The 25,941-nt window shown below is 36.6% G+C and overlaps 3 protein-coding genes and 1 long non-coding RNA gene across 4 annotated transcripts; 3 read left to right on the top strand and 1 right to left on the bottom strand.

The window, feature by feature from the left end:
- Positions 1-2,096: 2,096 nt before the first annotated feature.
- Positions 2,097-4,345, top strand: LOC147541303 (demethylepipodophyllotoxin synthase-like). Its single transcript, XM_086636732.1, has 2 exons — positions 2,097-3,415; positions 3,510-4,345. Exons 1-2 carry the CDS (start codon positions 2,387-2,389, stop codon positions 4,131-4,133), a joined length of 1,653 nt encoding a protein of 550 aa, XP_086492858.1. The 5' UTR covers positions 2,097-2,386; the 3' UTR covers positions 4,134-4,345.
- A 184-nt stretch (positions 4,346-4,529) lies between these two features.
- On the top strand, positions 4,530-7,187 carry LOC147541302 (uncharacterized). Its single transcript, XR_015223799.1, has 2 exons — positions 4,530-4,656; positions 5,527-7,187. It is a non-coding gene; the product is annotated as an uncharacterized LOC147541302 (long non-coding RNA).
- A 13,771-nt stretch (positions 7,188-20,958) lies between these two features.
- LOC147541301 (demethylepipodophyllotoxin synthase-like) lies at positions 20,959-22,942 on the top strand. Its single transcript, XM_086674061.1, has 2 exons — positions 20,959-22,052; positions 22,142-22,942. The coding sequence occupies exons 1-2, from the start codon at positions 21,012-21,014 to the stop codon at positions 22,763-22,765; spliced, it is 1,665 nt and encodes a 554-aa protein (XP_086530187.1). The 5' UTR covers positions 20,959-21,011; the 3' UTR covers positions 22,766-22,942.
- Positions 22,943-23,103: 161 nt separating this feature from the next.
- Positions 23,104-25,681, bottom strand: LOC147541300 (B3 domain-containing protein Os11g0197600-like). Its single transcript, XM_086674062.1, has 5 exons — positions 25,376-25,681; positions 24,189-24,864; positions 23,924-24,078; positions 23,445-23,727; positions 23,104-23,345 (listed from the first exon to the last, which is right to left on the bottom strand). The coding sequence occupies exons 1-5, from the start codon at positions 25,475-25,477 to the stop codon at positions 23,317-23,319; spliced, it is 1,245 nt and encodes a 414-aa protein (XP_086530188.1). The 5' UTR covers positions 25,478-25,681; the 3' UTR covers positions 23,104-23,316.
- Positions 25,682-25,941: the final 260 nt, after the last annotated feature.

The following is a 25,941-nucleotide window of genomic DNA, read 5'->3' as shown; positions in this document are numbered from 1 at the left end:
TTGGGTAAATGTTAACGGGCGGGTTCGGGTGGAATGTCGGGTAGCACTTCAAAACCCGAACCTGACTCGCTGATTTCACCGGATCGATCGGGCTAAACCCGTCTTCGGATTTAGGGTACCCGCGAACTCTAACGGACTCGAGTACCTGTGACGGATTTCGGGTTTTCGGACTTTTTCTCCAGCCCCAGGTGCAGACCAGCCTTCTAGACTGCTAGTGGTATTGTCTGCTTTGGCGCACCTGACCTCACACTTTTAAAAGGCTCACTAGGGAAAGGTGCTTAACCTCTTAAGATGAGCACCACACTCCGTCTTATCACCGATGTAGACGGAGTGTGGGATTACTTTACAACATAATCACATTTGTTGTTTTATAGTACTTGACTCAAATACATATAATTATTCTTCACAAATTTTTATCTCTTGAATCCATTGAATAATAACTACATTATAACTAGAATCAAATACATTTTTTTCAACATAAGCAATCCACTTAACATCTGTCTACTCGTCTTCTATTTGATTGTTACATTTTAAACTGATATTGAAAAACTCACTCAATGTTATTTGTTATGGAAGTTGTAGTAATAGAGTTAATATGAATGTCACTGTCAGTAATACTTGTTACTAGATGTTTTATTTACATTTTCGAAACATATACTTTTTTTGTTTTTTCTTGATAATTAGCAAGAAAAATAACATTCTCGAACTTAACCGAACTGTAGCTAATAGTATTTTGTAGAGGTGTGATCATCCTACTATGTCGAAAATCTACTAAGTTATCAAATTGATTGAAGTGGGATCCACATATGCACATGATGAAATAACAACTTCAACAGGCAGTTACGAGAAACTTCTTTTTTTAGTTAATAAGACAAGTTATATTTGGGTTAAAAACCCAAATATTCGTATTTTGTATGGTTAAAAATGCAATATTTTTTGTAAAGTGGTGCAAAATTGTTGCAAGGTGGTGCAAAATTGTTGCAAAATGTCGTAAAGATGTTGCAAATTAAAAAGGTACTTATAAAGCTGAAGACCGGAAAAATTGACTGATCATTTTTCACCAAAACAAAAAATTATTATGGAATTTTGACTAAATTTCCCGTTACAGCAAAATTGTTCACGGGGGAATAGGTTTCTTATAGTTTTCATTTAAGTATCACGTTATTTGAATAGTATCTTGTTATCTTTATAGTGAAAGGAGTTGGCAAGAAGTTGTCAATAATAGATCCCCTAGAGAAACAGGTAAAAGAAATTTCCACCCAAGATTTAACAGTCTATCGTAGGGTAAAGTCCATCTTGTTGTAATAGGAATGAACATGAACAAATAAGCTTTAGCTAATTTAATAAAAGTACCATTCGTCATTTCAAAAACCTCTCAGATGTACAAGTACTAGCAGTGCATCAAAGACCTAATCATCGATTCTCCGAAAAATACCACAGTTATCGCGACCAAACATATTAATGAGGGGTAACGCATTTTAGTGTGTGTGGGTGGTGGGGGGGCAACTCCTTATCTATCTAATAATTTCTTCTATATAATGCATTCAAAATGCAACATTCTGCTGCAGGAATGTAAAATGCCCCCAAAGTAACTTTAGTTACACCAATTCAGTTATGTTGGGTACTGAATCATCACGCATCAGTTCTCTGTAAACATTGGTCGTTGTTTTACATCTTTGGGTTATTCTTACAAATGAAACTGCATTAAACCTATTAGTTTTTGTAGTCGAGTTAACGAACTCAGCAGCCTCCTTCAAAATCAATTAATATATAACACAAAATATATTGTTTGTAGAAAAAAATGTAGGGGAGTTTCTTTTTTTTTTACCTTACCTAATAATGACAGCGTATTTATTTAATTATTATGAAAATTTCACTAGACAATGGTCATTAAACGAAAGGCAGATACTAATCAATTTTACTAGTAGATGCCTTTTGTGATAGAATGACTTTCAATGTGCTAATCATTTGTTCCTTCTTGCATTGTCCTACTAATAAAACAATTTTCGATCACTTTCTGGATCCCTTTGCTCCTTTCACTGCTCTGCTTCTAACTCGACCCATGACATCTTTATCAGCATCACCACTAGCAAGAAGAAATTTATAACTTTTTTTTTTAAAACTTAGCAGCTATTGATATTTTAAGACCATGAGAACCATTTAAAAATAGATACAGTAAATAATAACAGAATAAAAATAAGTTTGTTTTCCTTGATAATATTTGACCAAATAAAAGAAACTTGACCAACTAACTTGACTAGTCTCATGGGGAAAAACACTATAAATAGAGCTAATGGGAAACCATTTGAACCCACTTCATCACATTCTCCATTTTTTGTTTTGATCTTTTGCTAGCATAATAGAGTAATGCTAGCATAATAGAGTAATGGGTCTTTCATTTGATCTTTCTTCTTGTAATAACTTTCTTCAACTCTCAAAATCTACTATTCTCATTGGCCTCTTTGGTTTACTAGTTTTATTACTAAATCTTCGAAAACGAGTATCACGAAAAAATGAGCCACCGGAAGTGGCGGGTGGGTGGCCTATTATAGGTCATCTTCATCATTTCATGGGTGGGAAAAACAAGCTACTCCATGTAGCATTTGGAGCCTGGGCTGATAAGTATGGACCAATCTTTACTCTAAGGATGGGTCTGTATAAAGTACTAGTTGTGAGTAGTGCAGAAGTAGCAAAAGAGTGTTCAACTACTAATGACATGGTTTTCATCGCTCGTCCATATCAAGTAGCTTCTGAGGTCATGGGTTATGGCTACGCGATGTTTCCTCTTGCTCCTTATGGAGAATTCTATGTCAAAATGCGAAAAATGGTCACTCAAGAGCTCCTCTCAAATAGTAGGGTTGATTCTCTAAAACATGTGTGGGGTTCTGAGATAACCAATGCCATTCAAAAACTTCACCAGAAATTAGTATCAACTAAAGGTGGTGCTCCAACTTTGGTAAACATGAAGGGATGGCTTACCAATTTAACGTTCAGAACGGTTATGAAGGTGATTTGCGGTGGTGTTGGTGGTGATGATACTTCTCCTGCTGCAAGTGTTACTAGTAATGGAGGAGATAATAATGATGAAGTTAGTACCTATCAAAAAGCATTGAGAGAATTCTTTGTGATAGTAGGAGAACTTAGGCTTTCTGATGTGGTACCATTCCTGGGGTGGTTAGATAATATGGCAACCACATACTTGAAAAGGATGAAGGACAATGGAAAATTTCTAAACATTTTATTGGAGGAAATGTTGGAAGAACACAAAAGGAAGAGAAGATCACTAAGTGAAGAAGAGAAAAAAGATGGTGGTTATGTGGAGCAAGATTTCATGGATGTAATGATATCGAAACTTAAAGATCCAAAGCTTCTATCCTATTATGACGCTGATACTATCAACAAGTCTACTTGTCTGGTACCTATAATATTCATCCCTCAATTTCACTAATATTCTAACAATAGTTATATATATATATATGTATATTTCTAATTTATTTATATATATGCAGACTCTAATTTTGAGTGGGAGCGAGACAACCATGACTAGTATAGTTTGGGCCTTATCATTACTAGTCGATCATCCACATGTGATAAAAAAAGCGCAAGATGAGTTGGATACCCATGTCGGTCGTGAAAGACAAGTAAACGAATCTGATATCAAAAATCTGGTATATCTCCAAGCTATAGTTAAAGAAGCATTGAGACTATACCCACCGGCTCCATTAACAAGTCCACGCATATCAACAGAAGATTGTGTTGTATCAGGATATCATGTACCTGCAGGGACCCGTCTTTTCATAAATATGTGGAAGATTCAACGTAACCCGGAGGTATGGCATGAACCATTAGAGTTTAGACCAGAGAGATTTTTCACAACTAACAAGGACTACGATATTGGAGGCAAACATTATGACCTCCACCCTTTTGGGTCGGGAAGAAGAGCATGTCCTGGTGCTAGCTTTGCCCTTCAACTGGTGCACTTAAGCCTAGCTTCTCTGTTACATGGGTTCGACATTAAAAACCCGTCGAATGAACCCATCGATATGACTGAGAGCCCGGGAGTAAATAACTTGAAAGCCACCCCACTGAAACTTCTGGTTACACCTCGTCTCTTTTCTAAAGAAACTTATTAAGAAAAGGAAAACAGAATTATGTATCGAACAATAAGATCCTGTATAAGGTTTAAATATTTATCATCGATTATGTTATCTTAAAACTGGTTTGTTTGTGTGCCGTGTAATGAACGTAATAGTTCTTTATGAACAAGTTAAGGTTCTTGTGTTTATTTGTGTATTAGTTTGTTGAGAGAACAAACATGAATAAATAGATGTATCTTATTTGAACATTTCATTCATTATAAATGAATTCGTGCATTACCACGTACGCGCATCGCTTAGGGTAAGTGGTATAGGTACCAGTACGCAGTAGGCTACCATGTAAGTATCGTTTTAAGCTAGAGTTACACCTCTTTGGTACGCTATATTCCATTGTTTACTAATTAGAACTAGGGTTGAGAAGAAGAGTAAATAACATTTCTTAGGGTTCTGAGATGATATTTTATATGGTCAAAGAACCAAGTCAAAGTCAATTGAGAGGCCCAAGTACAGGTCCAGCAAACTCTCAGATGATGATAAAGGCAGCCAAAGTATCCCTGAGGTAATAACAGATTAGTTAGTTAATCTAACAACTGATCTTCTCTTTTCTGTTATAATAACAGCTTGTTTTCTCTCTCTCTCTCTCTCTCTCTACTTATTATATAAAGTTGTGTTACTATAGTTTTGATTAACTATAGTTTTGAACAACTATTGAATAAGATTGAATAAAATAGAGAGTTCATGAGAAAACTTACATTTACGTTTTAGAATATTTTCTTAGAAATTATGTACTCTCTATGATGCAAACGTAATAGCTATGCCTACTCTATGACATTTTATCTCCGTAAAATTTATGAGCTTAACTAGTAACCTACTCAAGCTTATAAGCTTCAATTTACAAAGACGGTGGGTTAACTTAGAGTGAAGATTCCAGTACGTTAAATTTAGCCATTGGTTCACGAATTAATCCTTCCAAAAAGAGTATGGACAATGAGATACGTGGTGCCCCATTAGTAGTAGAGTATCTCGTAACATTGGTATATTTTTTACAACAGATCGTAATTATTCATTGACATAAATGGTTCTATCTATTTATATTTGTTGTCGGCTCCGGAGAAACAAGCCAAAGACTCTTGTTCCCATGGTAAATATTTGTGCTTTAAATTTTAATCCTCGCAACAATGCCAACTATCCCAAGGTACGTGTTTTTCTGACTGTGCTTTAATCCAAAATCATTGGATTCCAGACCTTGTCTAGTCTCTAATGCTCCTAGTTTAGCTTCTTGGATGTTTTCGCTTACGTTTTTTGGGAACGATATTCATTAATTTTTCTGTTTTCCAAACAATATGAACGGATTCACTTCGTATGGATTAAATTTAATTTGGGTACGCTTCTTCATTTTCTTGCGCATTAAGTTTATACCCTTGTGCAGCTATCTAAAGCGAGGTTTAGGTTGGCAATTTCCCAAAGTTGTAGGCTTTGAACTGTCTGCTTCGTTGGTTATGGTCTTCATCAGTTGGCAGCTCTTCTCCGCGTGTCAGAGACCTTCGGTCTGAGAAAGTTAAGATCGTTGACAAAATAGTAACGTATCTGTATCTTCTACTCTCTATTTGCAAATAATTTGATTTGGAAATTCAGATAAATTCATGAATCTTTTGATTCATGTTGTTCTTTAATTATATATTCATTTACTATCTATTATATTAAAACAGCTCAGTTCTATTTTTATTGGGATTTTCATAAAGATCACATCTAATGGTTGTTATAAAATCCCTTTTCGTGTAAATCCCTTCAAAATAGAAGGGTAATAGTATAAAACGACCAAAAGTGGTTAGGATATCCCTACATAACTACCCACGTATTTCTCTCCCTCACCATTTAACTTCACACGTATTTCTCTCCCATTTAACTTCCTTCCCACGTATTTCTCTCCCTCACCATTTTCAGTCAGATTTACAACTGTTTGTTGATATCTCTCCCTATTTATTCTCCATTATCTTCTTTATTCTCTTTCCAAGAATGTTGTAATCTAAATTTATTTATTTTCTCAGGCGTTAGCCAAGAGGGATCTTCCCCGTCCGTAGGACGGGGAGGAAACCTAGTTAAAAAAAAGTGAAGTCTTTGCTTGTGGCTGCCTCAATCCTATATATGCTTAAAGTCCAGGCAAGCCCATTTAGGCTCTGCCTAACTAGAATATCGCTAGAGTCTGGAAACATGGTACATGCCAGATACATTTGGCGGGCTTGGGCTGGTAACTGACACGGACCCAGTCGAGTGAGAGAGATAGATTGCAGTCACCCAGTCTTGCCCCATTCTCACACCTAAGCCCATATCTTCAATAAAAAAAGAGTTAGGTTCATTATTGTCGTAATATATTTGAAAAAGAAAAGTATCATTTAAGAAAAAGAAGTTACTAGTCATGAAAACTTAGAGACAATCTAGCTAACAAGAAGCTTCATAATACAGTACGATCGTGATATTCGTAACTTACTTTTTCTAGATCACTAGAATCAATGGGTTTACATTAATCAAATCTTGCTGGCTGCAAGTTTATCTTTTCTTTAATTAGTATTTTTTCTTATTCTTGTTCTTTTAGTTTAGATCATAATTTCATTATGTGTTGAAGTGTTCATGCACAAGTTCAAATTTACAAGTCCTGCTGCTGCTATGAAGGTGGCTTTTGAATTGAAATTATTGAACCATATGTCAGAAATTGTTGGATTGATGACAAAGTCAAATTAGAAGGCTATATCATCAATAGAGGTGGTGATTGGTGAGTTTTGAACTTTTGATGAAAATGAAGTCAGCCATGTTACATGGCCTGAAATCTTGCCAGACTCTGGCCCGAAAATCTTGTCTGGTCGGATGGATGGCGTGACATGCTCATTTTCCACCCAGAGACAGCCAAATAAGTCATCTTTCGAACCATTATTGGACAAAATTCCTTAGCCATCTTGAGTTTTCCAAATGAGCTTCAATATGGTTCTTTTTATTACAGTGTTAGTTTTTTAAATTATTTGGTGTCCGTCCAAGCTCCCATCTTTGTCGGGAATAGGTTGTCCGTGCTAGCTGCAAATAAGAAATATCTAGAGATCTTCAAAAAATTAAGAGTTTGCATCTCTTTTTTTCTCTCTTTACCGACAAAGACCACCACTGTCACTTCAGCTTCCACCGTCATTATTTTCTCTTTGCTCTCAGTCTCGTGGACGGACCAGTGCGGGCAGGATGTCCGCGTTGAGCCCACCACTACAAGGGGCCCATTAGTTCTTTATCTTTCGTCTAACTAAACGAAATTAGACGGTTACCTGCTCACTTTGTAAGTACGCTTGGTTTGCACATAGTAGGTCTTGGGTTCAACTCCCATTACAAGCATATTTTAGTTTTTTTAAGTTGTGACACCCAACTTTCTCAGTCTCTCTAGACCTCTCCCACTCTCAAATCTATGTGACTTTTTTTTACAATTTTTCTCAATCAATTTTTCTAAACCTTGATTTCAGATTGTGTGCAACAAAAAAGCGAAACTCTTATTTTTGTTAAATTCTGTACAAATTAGAAGACTTTTATTTAGTTAAGACAATCACAGAGCACGCCATTAACTTGGGTTCATAAATGATTTATTATAACGTTCTACAGGTAAATTATTTCAAATTTGTGTTTATTACTTCGCGTGTACATTTTTTTTACCACAAATTTGTGTAAAAGGGCCTCGATTAAAGTTTGGACTGGATCCCAAAATTGTCAGCCACGACCCTGTTCTCTTTTCTCTAATCTTCTCTCTGTTAACTTTCTACTTCCAACGAGAGGGAGTTTTGCTCCGATTGAATACTCCCATATCTGAGATTCATGAGCGTTATCCCACCCATAATACACTTCCAAATCCTAGTTTCTAGTTCAACCCAACTAGACTCAATAAGGGAGAGAAAAAGAAAAAGAAAATCAAGAAATGAGAGATACAGAGAGAGACGACGAAGAGAGAAAAAATGAAGGGGGTGGTCAATGTCGAGGAGGAAGAAGATTAAGAGAAAAAAAAAAGTTCGGATGGTTGCTGGGATACTGACGGTCGATCGTCGATGCTCGCGACCTTTTCTGGCAAAGAAGGGAAGAAAGATAGGGACACCATTACTTTCGAAAATGAATATAAATATTGAAATGAAAATCAAACTGTTAAAGTTGACATGGAGACAAATTTAAAGAGATATCATAATGAAAGATGATCATTTTAAAGAGGTATTTTGGTGAATTGATCATTTTTAGAGGACCAAACTAGAAATAACTCAAAATATATTACAAAAATTTCAACACGAGATAACGTGAACAAGTTATTATATGATATTTTATTATTTAATTGACAAAAACGATTATAGTACAAGAAAAACAAATTATTGTACCCCATGATAGTGACAACCATAATTGGTAATGGTAGCTAAAGCCTTCGACCATTTGGCTTGGTTTGTTTGGATGAACCTCCACTTTGTTTCCTAACACTGCCAACTCTTTCTCTTACACAAAATACTTCAATTCCCACACGGGTTTAAGCCGAATGTATGAGATTACAGAGATGAATATTGTTTTTTTTTTTTTTGGAAACTGGATCGATTAATCTTAAAAGGTGTGGTTTCACGTGTTTTATGTAATAATTGACATATCGTATTTATTTCATCATTTGATGTTTATGTCAAACCATGAAATGTGTTTAGTTTCAATCAAGTCACTCTTATTTGAATGTGCATACAGTCACTCAAAGTTGTCCAATTTTATCATTAATTAGGATGTCGATTATGCATACTTAGTGTTGCTTATCAGGTCGGGCGGGCCCAATAACGAAATACATGAGAGACGAGAGCCCTTAGTTTCAGAGCCGTGGCTGAGAATTTGAGGGCCCTGGGCGAAACTTAATTGCGGGCCTTTCGTACAAAAATAAATTACGAGCAAAAAGTTGAACACAATGTAAGATGATGAAAATCATAGATGATTCACATGTGTATTCATGTATTATTGATTTTCTTTTTTTTTTTGAAAAAACACTTAGCATTCTATTCCTTGAAATACACTTCAAAAATTAACGAAATACACCAAAGGTAACAAAATGGTTAAGACAACAAAGTGTAGTAGTGGAGCAAAAATAAAGATTCAAAAAGTAGAACTCTGGATTTGAACCCGTGTCTGCTGCATAGACATTAATCACCCTTTCCAACAAAGCTAGCAATAATTAGATGATTAATTAGGTATTGCATATAATATAACATTTAAACTATGGCCCTTTCAATCTTTTATAGAAAGTAGGCCCTTTTGAGGTGGGGGCCCAGGGCGGACGCCCTCCCCGCCCCCCCCCCCCCCCCCCCCCCCCCTCAAACACGGCTCTGCTTAGTTTAACCCGTTTCCCCTCGGCAGGAACTTAGAGAGAAAAGTAGAGAGAGTGAGAGAGACAAAAGAGAGAGAAAGAGATAAAGGTCGCGAAACCAAAGCCGGCCGGCTACATGAGAAAGGGTGTGTTCGAAAGAATTTTTTTGTTTTCCGACACTTTGAGATTTTGTGCTCTGGAATCTTTTCCCATTTTCCCCTAAACATCGACTTTGATAAAATTATACTATGACATAAAGTAAATTTACATTTTATAATTATAAATTAAAGGTATACCAAAACTGCAAAAAGAAATATTGATATCCGTTTTTACATGTACTAAAAAAAAATGTGAAGTTAAGAATGTTTTGAAGATCATGTTGCTAATCTATCCCAATGGGCCAACCGACCCAATTCCATTTGAACCTGGATTGGCTGGACCCGGCCTGAAGCTTGATCGAGCCCGACCACATAAGCAACATTATGCGTAGTTAATAGGTTGTTATATTTTAAGTTTCATGACTTTGTTGTAATTTTCATATTCATAAAATCTGTACAAGTGCATCCCTCGACATCAATTATTATATATGTTGGTTGACATAATTGTTCTACAAATTTGACTTGTAACGAAACTTTCAGTAAAAGAAAGTAGGTGCTACCGTGAAATGAGGAAACAAATTAGGCTTATTTCATTTTAACCCCTTAGAAATTATCAGCTTTCAATATGGTTTTTTTTTATTACGGTACTATTTCTGCAGTCAATTTTAACCGTTAACTTTTCCTTTCTAATTTTACTCTCCTTTTTGAAATTATTTGGTGTCCGCCCAAGCTCCCATCTTTGTTGGGAATAGGTTGTCGCTGCTAGTTGCAAATAAAAATCTAGCGATCTTCAAAAAATTAAAAGAGTCTACATTTGTTTTTTTTCTCCTTGCCGGCAAAAACCACCACCGTCAACTTCCACCATCGTTGTTTTCTCTTTGTCCTACTTTCTCTCTCTATTAACTGCCTACTTCCAACGAAAGGGAGTTTTCTTTCGCTTGAATCCTCTCAAATCTGATATTCAAGTACGGTATCCCACCCATAATACACATCCAAATCCTAGTTCCCCGTTCAACCCAACTAGACTCTCAATGAAGGAGAAAAAAAAGAACACAAGAAATGAGAGATAGAGAGAAAGACGACGAAGAGAGAAAAAGTGAAGGCAGTGGTCTATGTTGAGGAGGAAGAAGATGAAGAGAAAAAAAAAAGATTTGATGGTTGCTAGCTCGCAACCTTTTCTTGCAAAGAAGGGAGGGAAGATAGGGACACGCCATTACTTTCGAAAATAAACGTAAATATTGAAATAAAAATCAAACCATTAAAGTTGACTTGCAGACAAATTTAAAGAGATATCATAATGAAAGATTGTCATTTTTAAAGAGGTATTTCGGTGAATTGATTATTTTTAGAAGAGCAAAACAGAATTAACTCAAAATAATTACAAAAATTTCAACACCAGATAACGTAAAGAAATTATGTACCATGTTCCGAGACTCTGGCATGTACCATGTCCCCAGATATTCGTTTAAGACAACCATATACCAAAGAAAATTGATCATTTTTTTTTATTATATGATATTTTATTATTTAATTGACAAAAACGATTATAGTATGCTAAAGCCTGAAGTTCAACCATTTGGCTTGGTTTCTTTGGGTGAACCACCACTCTGTTTCCAACACTGCCAACTCTTTGTCTTACACAGAATACTTTAAGTCCAAAAATAAGACGCAGGTTTAAGCCGAACGTATGTTCATACCTTCAAAATTCCGAAGATTACAGGATCGATTAATTTTTTGTTCAAAGACTAGATCGATTAATCTTAATAGGTGTGTGGTTTCACGTCTTTTATGTAATAATAGACATATTTATTTTATCATTTGATGTTTATGTCAAATCATGAAACGTGTTCAAACTAGTCACTCTTATTTGAATGTGCATACAATCACTTTCGAGAAAAAAAATGTCCAAGTTGCACAATTTTATCACTAATTAGGATGTCGTTATGCGTACTTGGTGTTGCTAATCGGATCGGGCGGGCCCAATAGCGAAATACATGAGAGACCAGAGCGCTTGGTTTAACCCGTTTCCCCTGGGCAGGAACTTAGAGAGAAAGAGAGAAGAGTAGATAGAGACAAAAGAGAGAGAAAGAGATAGAGATCGCCAAACCAGAACCTGCCGGCTACATGAGAAAGGGTGTGTTCGCAAGAATTTGTTTTTCGACACTTCGAAATTTTGGCTCTGAAATCTTTTCTTGTTTTCTCAAAACATGACTTTAATAAAATTATACTATGACAATAAAAATAATTTACATTTTTTTTGTTGAACTAAAATAATTTACATTTTATAATTCTAAATTAAAGGTATACCAAAATTGCACAAAAAATATTGATATCCATTTTCACATGTACCAAAATGCAAAGTTAAGAATGTTTTGAAGATCGTGTTGCTAATCTAACCCAACGGGCCAACCGACCCAAGTCCATATGAACCTGGATTGGCTGGACCTAGCTTGAAGCGTGATCGATCCCAACCACATAAGAAACATTATGCATACTTAATAGGTTGTTATATTTTAAGTTTCATGACTTCGATGTAATTTTATATTATGAAATCTGTACAGGTGTGCGTCCTTCGACATCAATTATTATATATGTTGTTTCTAGAAGAAAAAAATGAAGTGTGTGATATTTTCCTTCTGCTTACCTAACAAACACAGAGCATTCATTTAATTATTCCGAAAATTTCACTACTTTACTTTCAAAGAAGCTTTTAATAACTATTTCGCTAATTATTTCTTCCACTCAATAGGTGATGAATTAGTTGATAAGACCAATTGGTGTGACATTTTAATCCTCTATTAAAACCATGTAAGGAGTTTTATAACAATAACAAAATAAAAAAAAAACGAGCACTGTTAGAATAAATTACAAGTCAAAGCCTACTCCAAATCTAAACGAAATTTTCCTCTGGTTTAAAAGCCGAAGGTTTTTCTCAATCTTCGTCAGACCATTCTCTTTTTAGTTATTTTAATGGTCCGACTACTATCTATATTCTTGTCTATGTAGATGATATCATCATTACAGGCAATGACAACAAGGAAATTGACTCCCTTCGACACCGTCTCGAGCAACGATTTTCTCTTAAAAATCTCGGACGACTTCAATATTTTTTAGGCCTAGAAGTATCTAGGCCCCCTAAGGGTATTTTCCTCTGTCAACGGAAATACACTTTAGATATTATCCGTGATTCTGGACTTCTCGGTGCAAAACCGAGTTTATTTCCTATGGAACAGCATTTGAAATTGTTACCTACAGATGGCACACCGTTAGACGATCCCACTTCTTTCCGGCGTCTAATTGGTCGACTTCTCTATGTCACTGTAACGAGGCCTGATATCGTCTTTTCAGTGAATTATCTAAGTCAATTTATGCAGCATCCCCGTTCAACACATATGGATGCATCGACTCGAGTGTTAAGATATTTAAAGGGGACCCTCGATCATGGGATCCTCCTTTCATCCTCTAGCTCTTTGACACTTTCGGGTTTTACGGACTCTGATTGGGCCAGCTGCCCCATTACACGCCGTTCCACCACCGGCTACTTCACAATGCTTGGTGCGAGTCCGTTGTCTTGAAAATCTAAGAAACAACCGACCGTCTCCCGATCATCCGCTGAGGCAGAATATCGTGCCCTTGCTTTCCTTACCGCCGAGCTCCAATGGTTGAAATACCTTTTCCAGGACCTTCGGATTTCAATTCCAGAACCTTTTCAGGTCTTCTGTGACAATAAGGCGGCTATGCATATAGCTGCCAATCCAGTTTTTCACGAACGTACGAAGCATATCGAACTCTGTTGCCACTTTGTTCGTGAGAAGCTTGAAAGTGGTCTTATTCAGATCTCTCATGTTCGCACCACCGATCAGGTGGCGGATTACAAAGTCTTTGGGTTCTGACCAGTTTCACAAGTTACTTCCCAAGTTAGGCTTGACTCAGCTTTCTTCCTCCGCTCCAACTTGCGGGGGGTAATGACGTAATTAGGCGATTGGCAATATTGCCTCTCAAATCCAATCAACTATCTCAACATAGAAAGAAGAATGAAGACAAAAGATTTTACTTCCTTACTATTTGTAATTAGATTTAGGTTCTTTCCATACATGTAATTATAGTTCCTTATTTTAATTCCCTCTCTTATGTAAACTTCTCCATTGTAATTCTCTATATATAATTGTTCACCACATAAATAAAAATACCTTTTGATTATCATTCTTTCATGTCAGACTCATTATTTAACATATAAATAGAGGATAGTTTCCTATTTAGGTACAGTCAAGTCTACTTTTTTTAAGCATCTTCCATCATTTTCCATTAGAAAGAAAAAAAGAAAACAGTAACAGAATAGAAAATGAGTTTGTTTTCCTTGATTGACCAAATATAAGGGACTTGACCAAATAAGTTGACCCGACTCTTCCTTCTTCAACAGAAGACAGCTGAGCTGATTCATGTGGTTACTGTCTTTGAGAGAACGCTATAAATAGAGCTAATGAGGCAAATATGTTAACTCACTTCCTACTTCTCATTTTTGTTTTAATCTTTTGCTAGCATAATAGTAATGGGTCTTTCATTTTATCTTTCTTCTCATAACTTTCTTCAATTCTCGAACCCCACTATTCTCATTGGCCTCTTTGGTTTACTAGTTTACCTTTTACTAGTAAATCTTCGAAAACGAATATCACGAAAAAATGAGGCACCCGAAGTGAGACAAAAGAGAGAGACAAAAATGAAAGACAGTAACCACATGAAAGTCCTTAACAAAAAAAAAAAAAAGTAACCACACGAAAGAGAGAAGAGTAGAGAGAGACAAAAGAGAGAGAAAGAGATAGAGATCGCCAAACCAGAGCCTGCCGGCTACATGAGAGAGGGTGTGTTCGCAAGAATTTGTTTTTCGACACTTCGAAATTTTGGCTCTGAAATCTTTTCTTGTTTTCTCAAAACATGACTTTAATAAAATTATACTATGACAATAAAAATAATTTACATTTTTTTTTGTTGAACTAAAATAATTTACATTTTATAATTCTAAATTAAAGGTATACCAAAATTGCACAAAAAATATAGATATCCATTTTCACATGTACCAAAATGCAAAGTTAAGAATGTTTTGAAGATCGTGTTGCTAATCTAACCCAACGGGCCAACCGACCCAAGTCCATATGAACCTGGATTGGCTGGACCTAGCTTGAAGCGTGATCGATCCCAACAACATAATAAACATTATGCATACTTAATAGATTGTTATATTTTAAGTTTCATGACTTCGATGTAATTTTATATTCTGAAATCTGTACAGGTGTGCGTCCTTCGACATCAATTATTATATATGTTGTTTCTAGAAGAAAAAAATGAAGTGTGTGATATTTTCCTTCTGCTTACCTAACAAACACAGAGCATTCATTCAATTATTCCGAAAATTTCACTACTTTACTTTCAAAGAAGCTTTTAATAACTATTTCGCTAATTATTTCTTCCACTCAATAGGTGATGAATTAGTTGATAAGACCAATTGGTGTGACATTTTAATCCTCTATTAAAACCATGTAAGGAGTTTTATAACAATAACAAAATAAAAAAAAACGAGCACTGTTAGAATAAATTACAAGTCAAAGCCTACTCCAAATCTAAACGAAATCAACGATATATATTTTCAGGTCAAATCTCTTCGCGATGAACTTTTCTATTATAATAATGACGTAATTAGGCGATTGGCAATATTGCCTCTCAAATCCAATCAACTATCTCAACATAGAAAGAAGAACGAAGACAAAAGATTTTACTTCCTTACTATTTGTAATTAGATTTAGGTTCTTTCCATACATGTAATTATAGTTCCTTAGTTTAATTCCCTCTCTTATGTAAACTTCTCCATTGTAATTCTCTATATATAATTGTTCACCACATAAATAAAAATACCTTTTGATTATCATTCTTTCATGTCAGACTCATTATTTAACATGGTATCACGAGCATAAGGATTTCTTCTCTGTCAGTATTATCGTGTGATTATCAATTTGCTTAAGGATTAATTTTCTTTTATATATCGATCATCTCACTTTCAAAAGCTAGGATTCTCATCTTCGTGTTATACATAAATCATCCATCTTCAAAGGTCAGTAACACTTTCTTACTCATTTACATTTTCTGATTTTTGCCAAAATTTTCGAAATTATTTGTGATTTTTTTTCGAATATTTTTTAACCTAATTTAGGTTAGAAATCACTTTGTCCTGTTCTGGTCCAATTCTAGTACTGAATTAACCAAAACCGTGCACAACCGGAACCAAATTCCAAATTTGGTTCCTGACCCCAAACCCGGTCCTTTCCCATACCGGATAACCAAAACTTGATAAACCTGGAACTGGATTCTAATTTTTGGTTCCCGAGCCAACCTGATTTACTACAATACCGGGATAGCTTAAATCGCCCTGACCGGAACCATATTTCTATCTTTGGTTCCCGACTACTCTCATCCTTCTTCTCCGACGACCGAACCATTAGGGTTTCTTTCTCGCCGAAATCATTTACTCCTTGTCGATACGAGTCACAATCGAACCTTTAGGAGACCCAACACCCTTCCTTCTGTTTTAATTCACATTAGATCGATCTAAAGAATCCTTCTCTCTCTAGAAGTACAAAAACCATCACCGGTTTCTTTTGCTCTGAGCAATCAATTTTTGGACCAAAATCCACCGGATTTTTTCCCTGCACTTCATAGATTAGGGTCATTCCAATACCCAATATACCGTTGCAGGTCTGATTGAGTCATCATTTTTGGTTCTGAGACAACCCTAATTCGGTTGACATTTCTGGTTTGAAGCCAGATTTTAAACTTTCGTGACAGTCTCTTTTACCCACAAGTTTCTGTTGCCTTTGTTACTTCGTTTGTGACACTTACTTCTGTCACTATTTTCCCAACAGTAGTATTACTGTTGCGAACAACTCTATCACTTTGTTTTCTTCCTTTCGATCAGACATTATTAGTCTATATGACTTCTCTTTACTTCAGAACTATACTTCTGACTTTATCATATGTGACAATGATTTTCTTGTCAACTTCAAACGTAACGACATTATTTTTGTTGTTGCACATTATGTCAATATTTGACATTTTTTCGACAAAGATATTCTTGTCGAACATAACGAAAACATTACTTGAGTTGTCACTTCTACAACCTATTTTTGGTACTTTCTCCTTCAATATGTTTTCAACAATGCATTTTCTAACGAACAAAACTACAACATCACTTTTGGTGTCACTATTTTTCTCTCATTTTTATTTTTCTGGTTTTGACAACCACAACTTCTTTTTCCCAAATACCGTGACATCCACTACGGTGCATTACAATTTCATCATAAATTTTTTAAAACTTATTCTCTCGAGTTTTTCAACTAATTTTTCTCGACCCATAATTTATATTCTTTCTCCTTCATCGAGAACGATTTTTCCCGGTATAGATACTGGTGACCCTAGCCCTACGGCTACGACACTTTTCTCAGGAACTATTCTTTCCATCCACCCTACTTCATGGATTATCGACAGTGGAGCTTCAAACCACGTCTGTTTTTCATTACAGTGTTTTAGTTCGTACGAACTTGCTCCTCCATCACTTTACGTTCAAATTCCTGATGGAAGCACTCTTCCCGTCAAACATATCGGTAAAGTAGTTTTTTCTGACTCTTTACATATAGAAAATGTTTATCATATTCCAAGTTTCAAGTTTAATTTGATTTCTGTACGACAGTTATGTAAATCTTTAAATTGTCTTGCGACTTTCTCACCTTCCCACTGCGTCTTTACGGAAGTTTTGACAACCCGTCTAATTGGACAGGCTGATGAGATTGGCGACCTCTATATTTTACGTCGTACCTCTAAAGCACTTACTCTACATAAGTCGCTTGACATTTGGCACCGCCGACTAGGACATCCAAGTTTGAATCGCCTCAAACACTTATCTCAACGATTTGATTTTATTCACTTCGACTCCACGCATGACTGTACAATTTGCCCTATGGCTAAGCAATCTAAATTGCCTTTTCAGAAAAGTACAACAGTTAGTACTTTTCCTTTCCAGTTAGTTCATGCTGACATTTGGGGACCGTTTCCTGTTCCTTCGCTCACAAATAAGCGATATTTTCTCACCTTAGTTGATGACTATTCCAGATATACTTGGACATTTCTTATGCAGTCCAAGTCTGAGACTAAGAAATATTTAGAATATTTCTTCAATTTCACAATTAAACAGTATCAAAAGACTATTAAGTCTGTTTCTTCTGATTCGGCAACCAACTCTACCTGCCCTATTCAGACTTTTCGTTCCGACAATGGAACTGAATTTCTCACTAAGGACTTACAGTCTTGGTTTCAGTCGAATGGTATTATCCACCAACGCAGTTGCGTTCATACTCCACAACAAAATGGGGTCGTCGAACGCAAACATAGACATTTGCTGGATGTCGCTCGTGCCTTGCGATTTCAAGCTAATCTCCCCCTCAATTTTTGGGGTGAATGTTTAAAAACGACAACTTACTTAATTAATCAGATGCCAACTCCAATTTTATCACTTAAGTCACCTTATGAGGTTTTATATGATACTCCACCAGACTACTCGACCCTCCGTGTCTTCGGGTGTTTGTGCTTTGCTCATAATTTTAAAGCTACTACTAAATTTGATATGCGAGCTAAACCAGGAATTTTTATCGGGTACCCTTATGGAAAAAAGGGTTACACCATTTATGACCTAGAGACTAAAACTCTCTATGACTCTCGAAATGTAACTTTTTTTGAAAACAAATTTCCTTTTGAATCGGTTACTGACGTTTCATCTGACTCACACATTTTTACTCCTTTGAATATTTTGGATGACCATGTGCCTTCTCCCGACACTTTTCAGACTCCGTTGCGACACAATATTTTTTCACCTCCACCTTTAGTCGAGTCTTCTCCCTCGCCTTCGGTTGATTCCCCTCGTTTGCCTTTTATTGAGCCGACGCCTCCTATTTCAGGTAGGCCCCTGACTCCCTCTGATCCCAGCAAGGATATACCTTCATCATCTCCTGTAGAGGTGCCTATAGCTTCTTCTGATAGTGCATCTTCTCCAGACTTTTCTGCTTCCGCTTCTCCTCGGCCTTTTACCACCGGTGGCACTTCATCACTCGACTCTCCCGCCGAGGAATCTGATAATCCTACACGACCCATTCGTGTTAGGAATCCGCCTGCTTATTTGGCTGACTATATTCTTTCTAGTTCAGAAACGACATCTTCGCAAACTCCTTATCCACTGGTCGACTATATAAGTTTCGACCGTTTTAGTCCTTCTCATAAGGCTTTTCTGACTTCCGTCATGACCACGGAAGAACCCAAATCTTACAAAATTGCCTCTGCTTCTCCAGAATGGCGTGAGGCGATGACTAAAGAGATTTCAGCCCTCGAGACTAATAATACTTGGTCTCTGACTTCCTTGCCACCTGGCAAGAAACCCATTGGTTGTAAGTGGGTTTACAAAATTAAATATCGTTCGGATGGATCCATCGAACGCTATAAGGCACGCCTCGTCGCCAAAGGGTATACCCAGGTTGAAGGTGTCGACTATCATGATACTTTTGCTCCAGTTGCCAAATTGGTAACTGTTCGTGTCCTCTTATCCCTTGCGTCTATCCAAAGATGGTCGTTGCATCAGTTAGATGTCAATAATGCTTTCCTCCAAGGAGACTTGGAAGAAGAAGTCTATATGACCATTCCTCCAGGTTTTAGCAACAAAGGTGACACTAGAGTTTGTCGCTTGAACAAATCATTATATTGTTTGAAACAAGCTTCTAGGCAATGGTTTGCCAAATTTTCCTTTGGTTTAAAAGCCGAAGGTTTTTCTCAATCTTCGTCAGACCATTCTCTTTTTAGTTATTTTAATGGTCCGACTACTATCTATATTCTTGTCTATGTAGATGATATCATCATTACAGGCAATGACAACAAGGAAATTGACTCCCTTCGACACCGTCTCGAGCAACGATTTTCTCTTAAAAATCTCGGACGACTTCAATATTTTTTAGGCCTAGAAGTATCTAGGCCCCCTAAGGGTATTTTCCTCTGTCAACGGAAATACACTTTAGATATTATCCGTGATTCTGGACTTCTCGGTGCAAAACCGAGTTTATTTCCTATGGAACAGCATTTGAAATTGTTACCTACAGATGGCACACCGTTAGACGATCCCACTTCTTTCCGGCGTCTAATTGGTCGACTTCTCTATGTCACTGTAACGAGGCCTGATATCGTCTTTTCAGTGAATTATCTAAGTCAATTTATGCAGCATCCCCGTTCAACACATATGGATGCATCGACTCGAGTGCTAAGATATTTAATGGGGACCCTCGATCATGGGATCCTCCTTTCATCCTCTAGCTCTGACACTTTCGGGTTTTACGGACTCTGATTGGGTCAGCTGCCCCATTACACGCCGTTCCACCACCGGCTACTTCACAATGCTTGGTGCGAGTCCGTTGTCTTGGAAATCTAAGAAACAACCGACCGTCTCCCGATCATCCGCTGAGGCAGAATATCGTGCCCTTGCTTTCCTTACCGCCGAGCTCCAATGGTTGAAATACCTTTTCCAGGACCTTCGGATTTCAATTCCAGAACCTTTTCAGGTCTTCTGTGACAATAAGGCGGCTATGCATATAGCTGCCAATCCAGTTTTTCACGAACGTACGAAGCATATCGAACTCGATTGCCACTTTGTTCTTGAGAAGCTTGAAAGTGGTCTTATTCAGATCTCTCATGTTCGCACCACCGATCAGGTGGCGGATATTTTTACAAAGCCTTTGGGTTCTGACCAGTTTCACAAGTTACTTTCCAAGTTAGGCTTGACTCAGCTTTCTTCCTCCGCTCCAACTTGCGGGGGGTAATGACGTAATTAGGCGATTGGCAATATTGCCTCTCAAATCCAATCAACTATCTCAACATAGAAAGAAGAATGAAGACAAAAGATTTTACTTCCTTACTATTTGTAATTAGATTTAGGTTCTTTCCATACATGTAATTATAGTTCCTTATTTTAATTCCCTCTCTTATGTAAACTTCTCCATTGTAATTCTCTATATATAATTGTTCACCACATAAATAAAAATACCTTTTGATTATCATTCTTTCATGTCAGACTCATTATTTAACATATAAATAGAGGATAGTTTCCTATTTAGGTACAGTCAAGTCTACTTTTTTAAGCCTCTTCTATCATTTTCCATTAGAAAGAAAAAAAAGAAAACAATAACAGAATAGAAAATGAGTTTGTTTTCCTTGATTGACCAAATATAAGGGACTTGACCAAATAAGTTGACCCGACTCTTCCTTCTTCAACAGAAGACAGCTGAGCTGATTCATGTGGTTACTGTCTTTGAGAGAACGCTATAAATAGAGCTAATGAGGCAAATATGTTAACTCACTTCCTACTTCTCATTTTTGTTTTAATCTTTTGCTAGCATAATAGTAATGGGTCTTTCATTTGATCTTTCTTCTCATAACTTTCTTCAATTCTCGAACCCCACTATTCTCATTGGCCTCTTTGGTTTACTAGTTTACCTTTTACTAGTAAATCTTCGAAAACGAATATCACGAAAAAATGAGGCACCCGAAGTGGAGGGTGGGTGGCCTATCATAGGTCATCTTCATCATTTCATGGGTGGGAAAAACAAGCTACTCCATGTAGCATTTGGAGCTTGGGCTGATAAGTATGGACCAGTCTATACTCTGAGGATGGGTCTGAATAAAGTACTAGTTGTGAATAGTGCAGAAGTAGCAAAAGAGTGTTCAACCACTAATGACATGCTTTTTATGGCTCGTCCATATCGAATAGCCTCTGAGATCATGGGTTATGGATATGCGATGTTTCCTATCGCTCCTTATGGACCATTCTATCTCAAAATGCGAAAAATGGTCACCCAAGAGCTTCTCTCAAATAGTAGGGTTGATTCTCTAAAACATGTGTGGGGTTCTGAGATAAAAAATGCCATTCAAGAACTTCACAAGAAAGTATTATCAACTAAAGGTGGTGGTCCAATTTCAATGGACATGAAGGGATGGGTTTCCAATTTAACGTTCCGAACGGCTATGAAGGTGATTTGTGGTGGTGTTGGTGTTGATGGTGGTGGTGGTGGTGGTGGTGCTACTTCTCCTGCAACTAGTATTGGAGAACATAATTATGATGAAGTTGGAAGTTTTCAAAAAGCATTGAAAGAATTCTTTGTTTTACTAGGAGAAATTAGGATTTCTGATGTGATACCATTCCTAGGGTGGTTAGATATGCGAACAGGGTACGTGGAAAAGATGAAGGACAATGGAAAATTTCTAGACAATTTAATGGAGGAAATGTTGGAAGAACACAAAAGGAAGAGAAGGTCACTAACTGAAGAAGAGGAAAAAGATGGAGGTTATGTGGAGCAAGATTTCATGGACGTAATGATATCGAAACTTAATGATCCAAAGCTTCTGTCCTATTATGACGCTGATACTATCAACAAGTCTACTTGCCTGGTACCTACAATATTCATCCCTCATTTTCACTAATTATAACAATAGTTATAATATATGTACTTTATACTAATTTATTTTTGTATGTGCAGACTCTAATTTTAAGTGGGAGTGAGACAACGATGGTTAGTATAGTTTGGGCCTTAGCGTTACTAGTCAGTCATCCACACGTGTTAAAGAAAGCGCAAGATGAGTTGGATACGCTTGTTGGTCGGGAAAGACAGGTAGACGAATCTGATATCAAAGATTTGGTATACCTCCAAGCTGTAGTTAAGGAAGCATTGAGACTATTTCCACCGGCTCCACTTTCAACTCCACGCGTTGCAACAGAGGATTGTGTCGTATCAGGATATCATGTACCTGCAGGGACCCAACTTTTTGTAAATACTTGGAAGATTCAACGTAACCCAGAAGTATGGCCTGAACCATCAGAGTTTAGACCTGAGAGATTTTTCACAACCCACAAGGATTTCGACGTTAGAGGTCTGCATTATGACCTCCACCCTTTCGGGTCAGGTAGAAGAGCATGTCCCGGTGCTGGCTTTGCCCTTCAAGTGGTGCACCTAACCCTAGCTTCTCTATTACATGGGTTCGAGATTAAAAACCCATCGGATGAACCCATTGATATGACTGAGAGTCCAGGAGTAACTAACTTGAAAGCAACCCCACTGAAAGTCCTCCTGACCCCTCGCCTCTTCTCTAAAGAAGTTTATTAAGAAAAAATTAACAAATGTGTAAGTTCTTTATGAACAATTTGTATCGATATGAATTTGATTATCGATGGTAATTTATGTTATAGAACAATAAGACTAGTATAAGGTTTCAATGTGTAATAAATATGTAAGTTCTTGTGAACAATTTGTGATTGACATGAATTTGAGTATCGTTAGTCATTTTTTTGTGTTTTGAGCACTCTATTTGCAAAGATTTCGATTTGAAAATTCACATAAATTGATGTATGTTTAGTTCTTATTCCTTCTATTTCATTTGCCATAATCAGAACAAGTGTGAATCAAAACACATGTTTGAATTGAAATTAAGATATTGACGCAAGTTTTTCCCTTCTGAATCAAATAGATTCATATCTGAAAGATGTTGACAGTAAATTACAAAATCAAGTCTACTTTAAGAGGCGAAAGGAGTTTCCTAGATCTACATCAAAAACTTCATTATAAAAGCAGTAATAAGAAACTGCATTAAATAAGTATATAAGTAGAAGAACCGAAAGTGATTGTTTGGGCAAAAGATCTTCGAAAGCCAAGGATCATCACTCAACTTCCTTTTTCATCATCCTCCCTGTTCAAAACAAAGAAATCTTGTTACGAGCTTATCTCGTGGAACTCATAAAATAGAGTTTACAACTTCACATATGGTGTTTTGATATTACTAACTCACCACGTTGCGTATGTGATCTTGTGTTCCTAATTAAGGGTTGGGTCTCTTCCAAAACCCTAAAAATATGTACTTTCATCTGATTTGGTTTTATAAGTTCGAAGACACAAACATCGCCCGACTCAATATTGTTATGCGTAGAAAGTGCAGACCAACCCGCGCTTATTGCTCCTCCAGTCTTGCTTATGACGTATCTCACAGGCCATGCTTTCCCATTTGGATCCCACATAGTCATCTCTATGCTTGTAGTTGGAAGATGTTTGTGCCTGAATGAACTTGGCAGAGTCTGAAATATGAATAATGAGAAAACATTATCAGATATACTTTCTAAATCATATCTAATATATATCGAACCCAATAGTTTATGAATTTTTTCGTTTTACTTTTCAATAAGACCGTAAAAATTTCATGAGCTTGAAGAAAAACTTATGCCTTTACAGAGTAGAACTACGAAGAAGTACAATGGGGAAATAAAAGCTCACCATATAGAACCCGAAATAAACGTAAGAAAACCGCATAACAATCATCATATGAGGATTCCTTGATTTAAATTTCAAAGCTGCTTCTCTTGCCCTTGCTAGTTCTTCCTCTGTCACTTTGCGTCTTTGTGATATAAAACATCCCGGACGAGATTGAGCTATGACCAAAAACAAGAAAATTACATTATTAGATTAATTTCCAAGTCTATACATAATCAATCCAAATAAAAAGAAGCAATCTAAGTTTTCGATAATTATAATAACTTGCCTTGGTTCCTAGCCTTTGTCATGTTTACACAATTTCCATCAGTAATTACCTTCGTTCTTTTGTCGGATTTCTTAATATCATTTAACAACTTCTTTCTTCCAGTATGCCGGTTCTGCTTCTCACTCAAATACTTGAGTGCACATTGGCGAGTATGGCGAATTCGGGGAGTTTGATATGAAGAATTTTCTACTTTCACTATCTTATTCGAGTTTAGGGTTCTATTCGAAATGGTTTCTTGGTTCTTCACCCACTTGTTCATTGAAGTTAATTCATTGTCATCGTACAAAGAAAGATCGATAATTTCGATTCTTTTCCTCTTTGTAGTATTACTCAAAACCTCTACTACATCATTGCTCTCTCTTTTTCTCCCTTTTTCATCGATTGGAATAATAGTAGTTTCTTGACTATTGATGGTGGAAAATGCAGATTCCTTTTCACATCCACTTGTATCAAATATCTTAACCGTAAAATGCAAATCTTTGTCGTATCGAAAAACAAAGAAGTCTCCATTTTTTATGAAGTGATCATTAAGAAACAATGGCCAACCATCTTCAAAGAAAAGACCATCGGTTCGTTTAGTTAATCTTACTTTCCATATATTCCCACTTGGACCCATTAATGAAACTCTTCCTGATGTCTCACCTTTCATATGTTTCATGAAAGCTACTGGAATTTTCTGCTAAGCCAATTTTAATCTTGTTACTAATCAGCATTACAACTAAGAGAAATGCTAATGTCCCCAAAAAAATGGGCCGATCACAGGCCGAATGCCAGGGCGGCTAGCTCCCATTGGATGGCCCTTGGTGAGAGAGAGAAACGGCTTGTCCAATAGTAGCCGGCCACGTCGGCCTGTGTTCGGCTTTCAGACGAATTACTTAGACATCATGAATCAAAACAAACATTCAGTAATCTTGACTCAAATCAATTCAGATCTCGAGTCAGTTTTCAGATCTGACTAAGGGAAGAATTCAAACTGTTACCCAAGTATATTGAACTTGAAGTTTAATTTATCCACTCTGTTCTTCTTCTTCCTACCCTGTTTTACAAATTAATCTAAAACCCTAATTTATTTTCCTGTTGTTATTCTTGAAAACCCAAGAACCAATTTATGATCTAAATAAAGTAGTAGTAAAAAGCTCAAGAAGAATACAAAAATAAAAGTAGTAGAAAAGAGAAAAAGTACATACGAGTCGATTGGAACTCATAGTGGATAAATAAACCTTGAAGAAATTTGGATTCCTATCAAAAGAAGATGAATCCATAGTTGTTGGATCTTCTATTATTGCCATACCCAGTTCTGATTCTGTCAATATAAGTTTACTTGCTCTGTTAAAAAAAAACTTCAAAAAGAGAGAAGAAGATGGAAAATCGTTTTTCTCTCTATCTTCCTCGTGGGTTGTTTAAGGTTGGGGGTTTTAGAGAGAGAGAATTTAGGAGGTTGGGTCGTGGGAAGAAGAGGAGATTTCGGCGGGTGTATAGGATTAGGAGGGGATCGTGTAACTGAATTTTGGAAACTAGCCGTCCAACTTACTTATTTTGTTTCTACCTTCCCTTTTTCTAATTTTCTCTTTATTATTAAAACTAGAATCAAGTGAAATCGATCCACAACATTACATGGTATGAAAATTTTAATTCATATGAGAACAACGTCAGAGTTACATAAGTAAAGTTATACACAAAACTTTCGATCGTAAAGTGCCTCAAGGAGTAATTCCTTTATGCAGCAACCTGTAAGCAATAGCAAAAATCAGCT

Source organism: Eschscholzia californica, unplaced genomic scaffold, assembly GCF_041429995.1.
Source record: "Eschscholzia californica isolate CP2 unplaced genomic scaffold, dmEscCali1.0.p SCAF_4, whole genome shotgun sequence".
Lineage (NCBI taxonomy): Eukaryota > Viridiplantae > Streptophyta > Magnoliopsida > Ranunculales > Papaveraceae > Eschscholzia > Eschscholzia californica.
The sequence above is the reverse complement of the archived record's forward strand: the minus strand, read 5'-3'. Positions and strand labels throughout refer to the sequence as shown.

Excerpts from the sequence above, each read along its gene's own strand:
- LOC147541300 (XM_086674062.1), bottom strand. The coding sequence starts at position 25,477 with ATGGCAATAATAGAAGATCCAACAACTATGGATTCATCTTCTTTTGAT. Across the intron at positions 24,865-25,375 it reads CTATGAGTTCCAATCGACTC|AAAATTCCAGTAGCTTTCAT; the intron begins GTATGTACTTTT and ends TTGGCTTAGCAG. Across the intron at positions 23,346-23,444 it reads AAGATCACATACGCAACGTG|GGAGGATGATGAAAAAGGAA; the intron begins GTGAGTTAGTAA and ends TGTTTTGAACAG.
- LOC147541303 (XM_086636732.1), top strand. The coding sequence starts at position 2,387 with ATGGGTCTTTCATTTGATCTTTCTTCTTGTAATAACTTTCTTCAACTC. Across the intron at positions 3,416-3,509 it reads TCAACAAGTCTACTTGTCTG|ACTCTAATTTTGAGTGGGAG; the intron begins GTACCTATAATA and ends ATATATATGCAG.
- LOC147541301 (XM_086674061.1), top strand. The coding sequence starts at position 21,012 with ATGGGTCTTTCATTTGATCTTTCTTCTCATAACTTTCTTCAATTCTCG. Across the intron at positions 22,053-22,141 it reads TCAACAAGTCTACTTGCCTG|ACTCTAATTTTAAGTGGGAG; the intron begins GTACCTACAATA and ends TTGTATGTGCAG.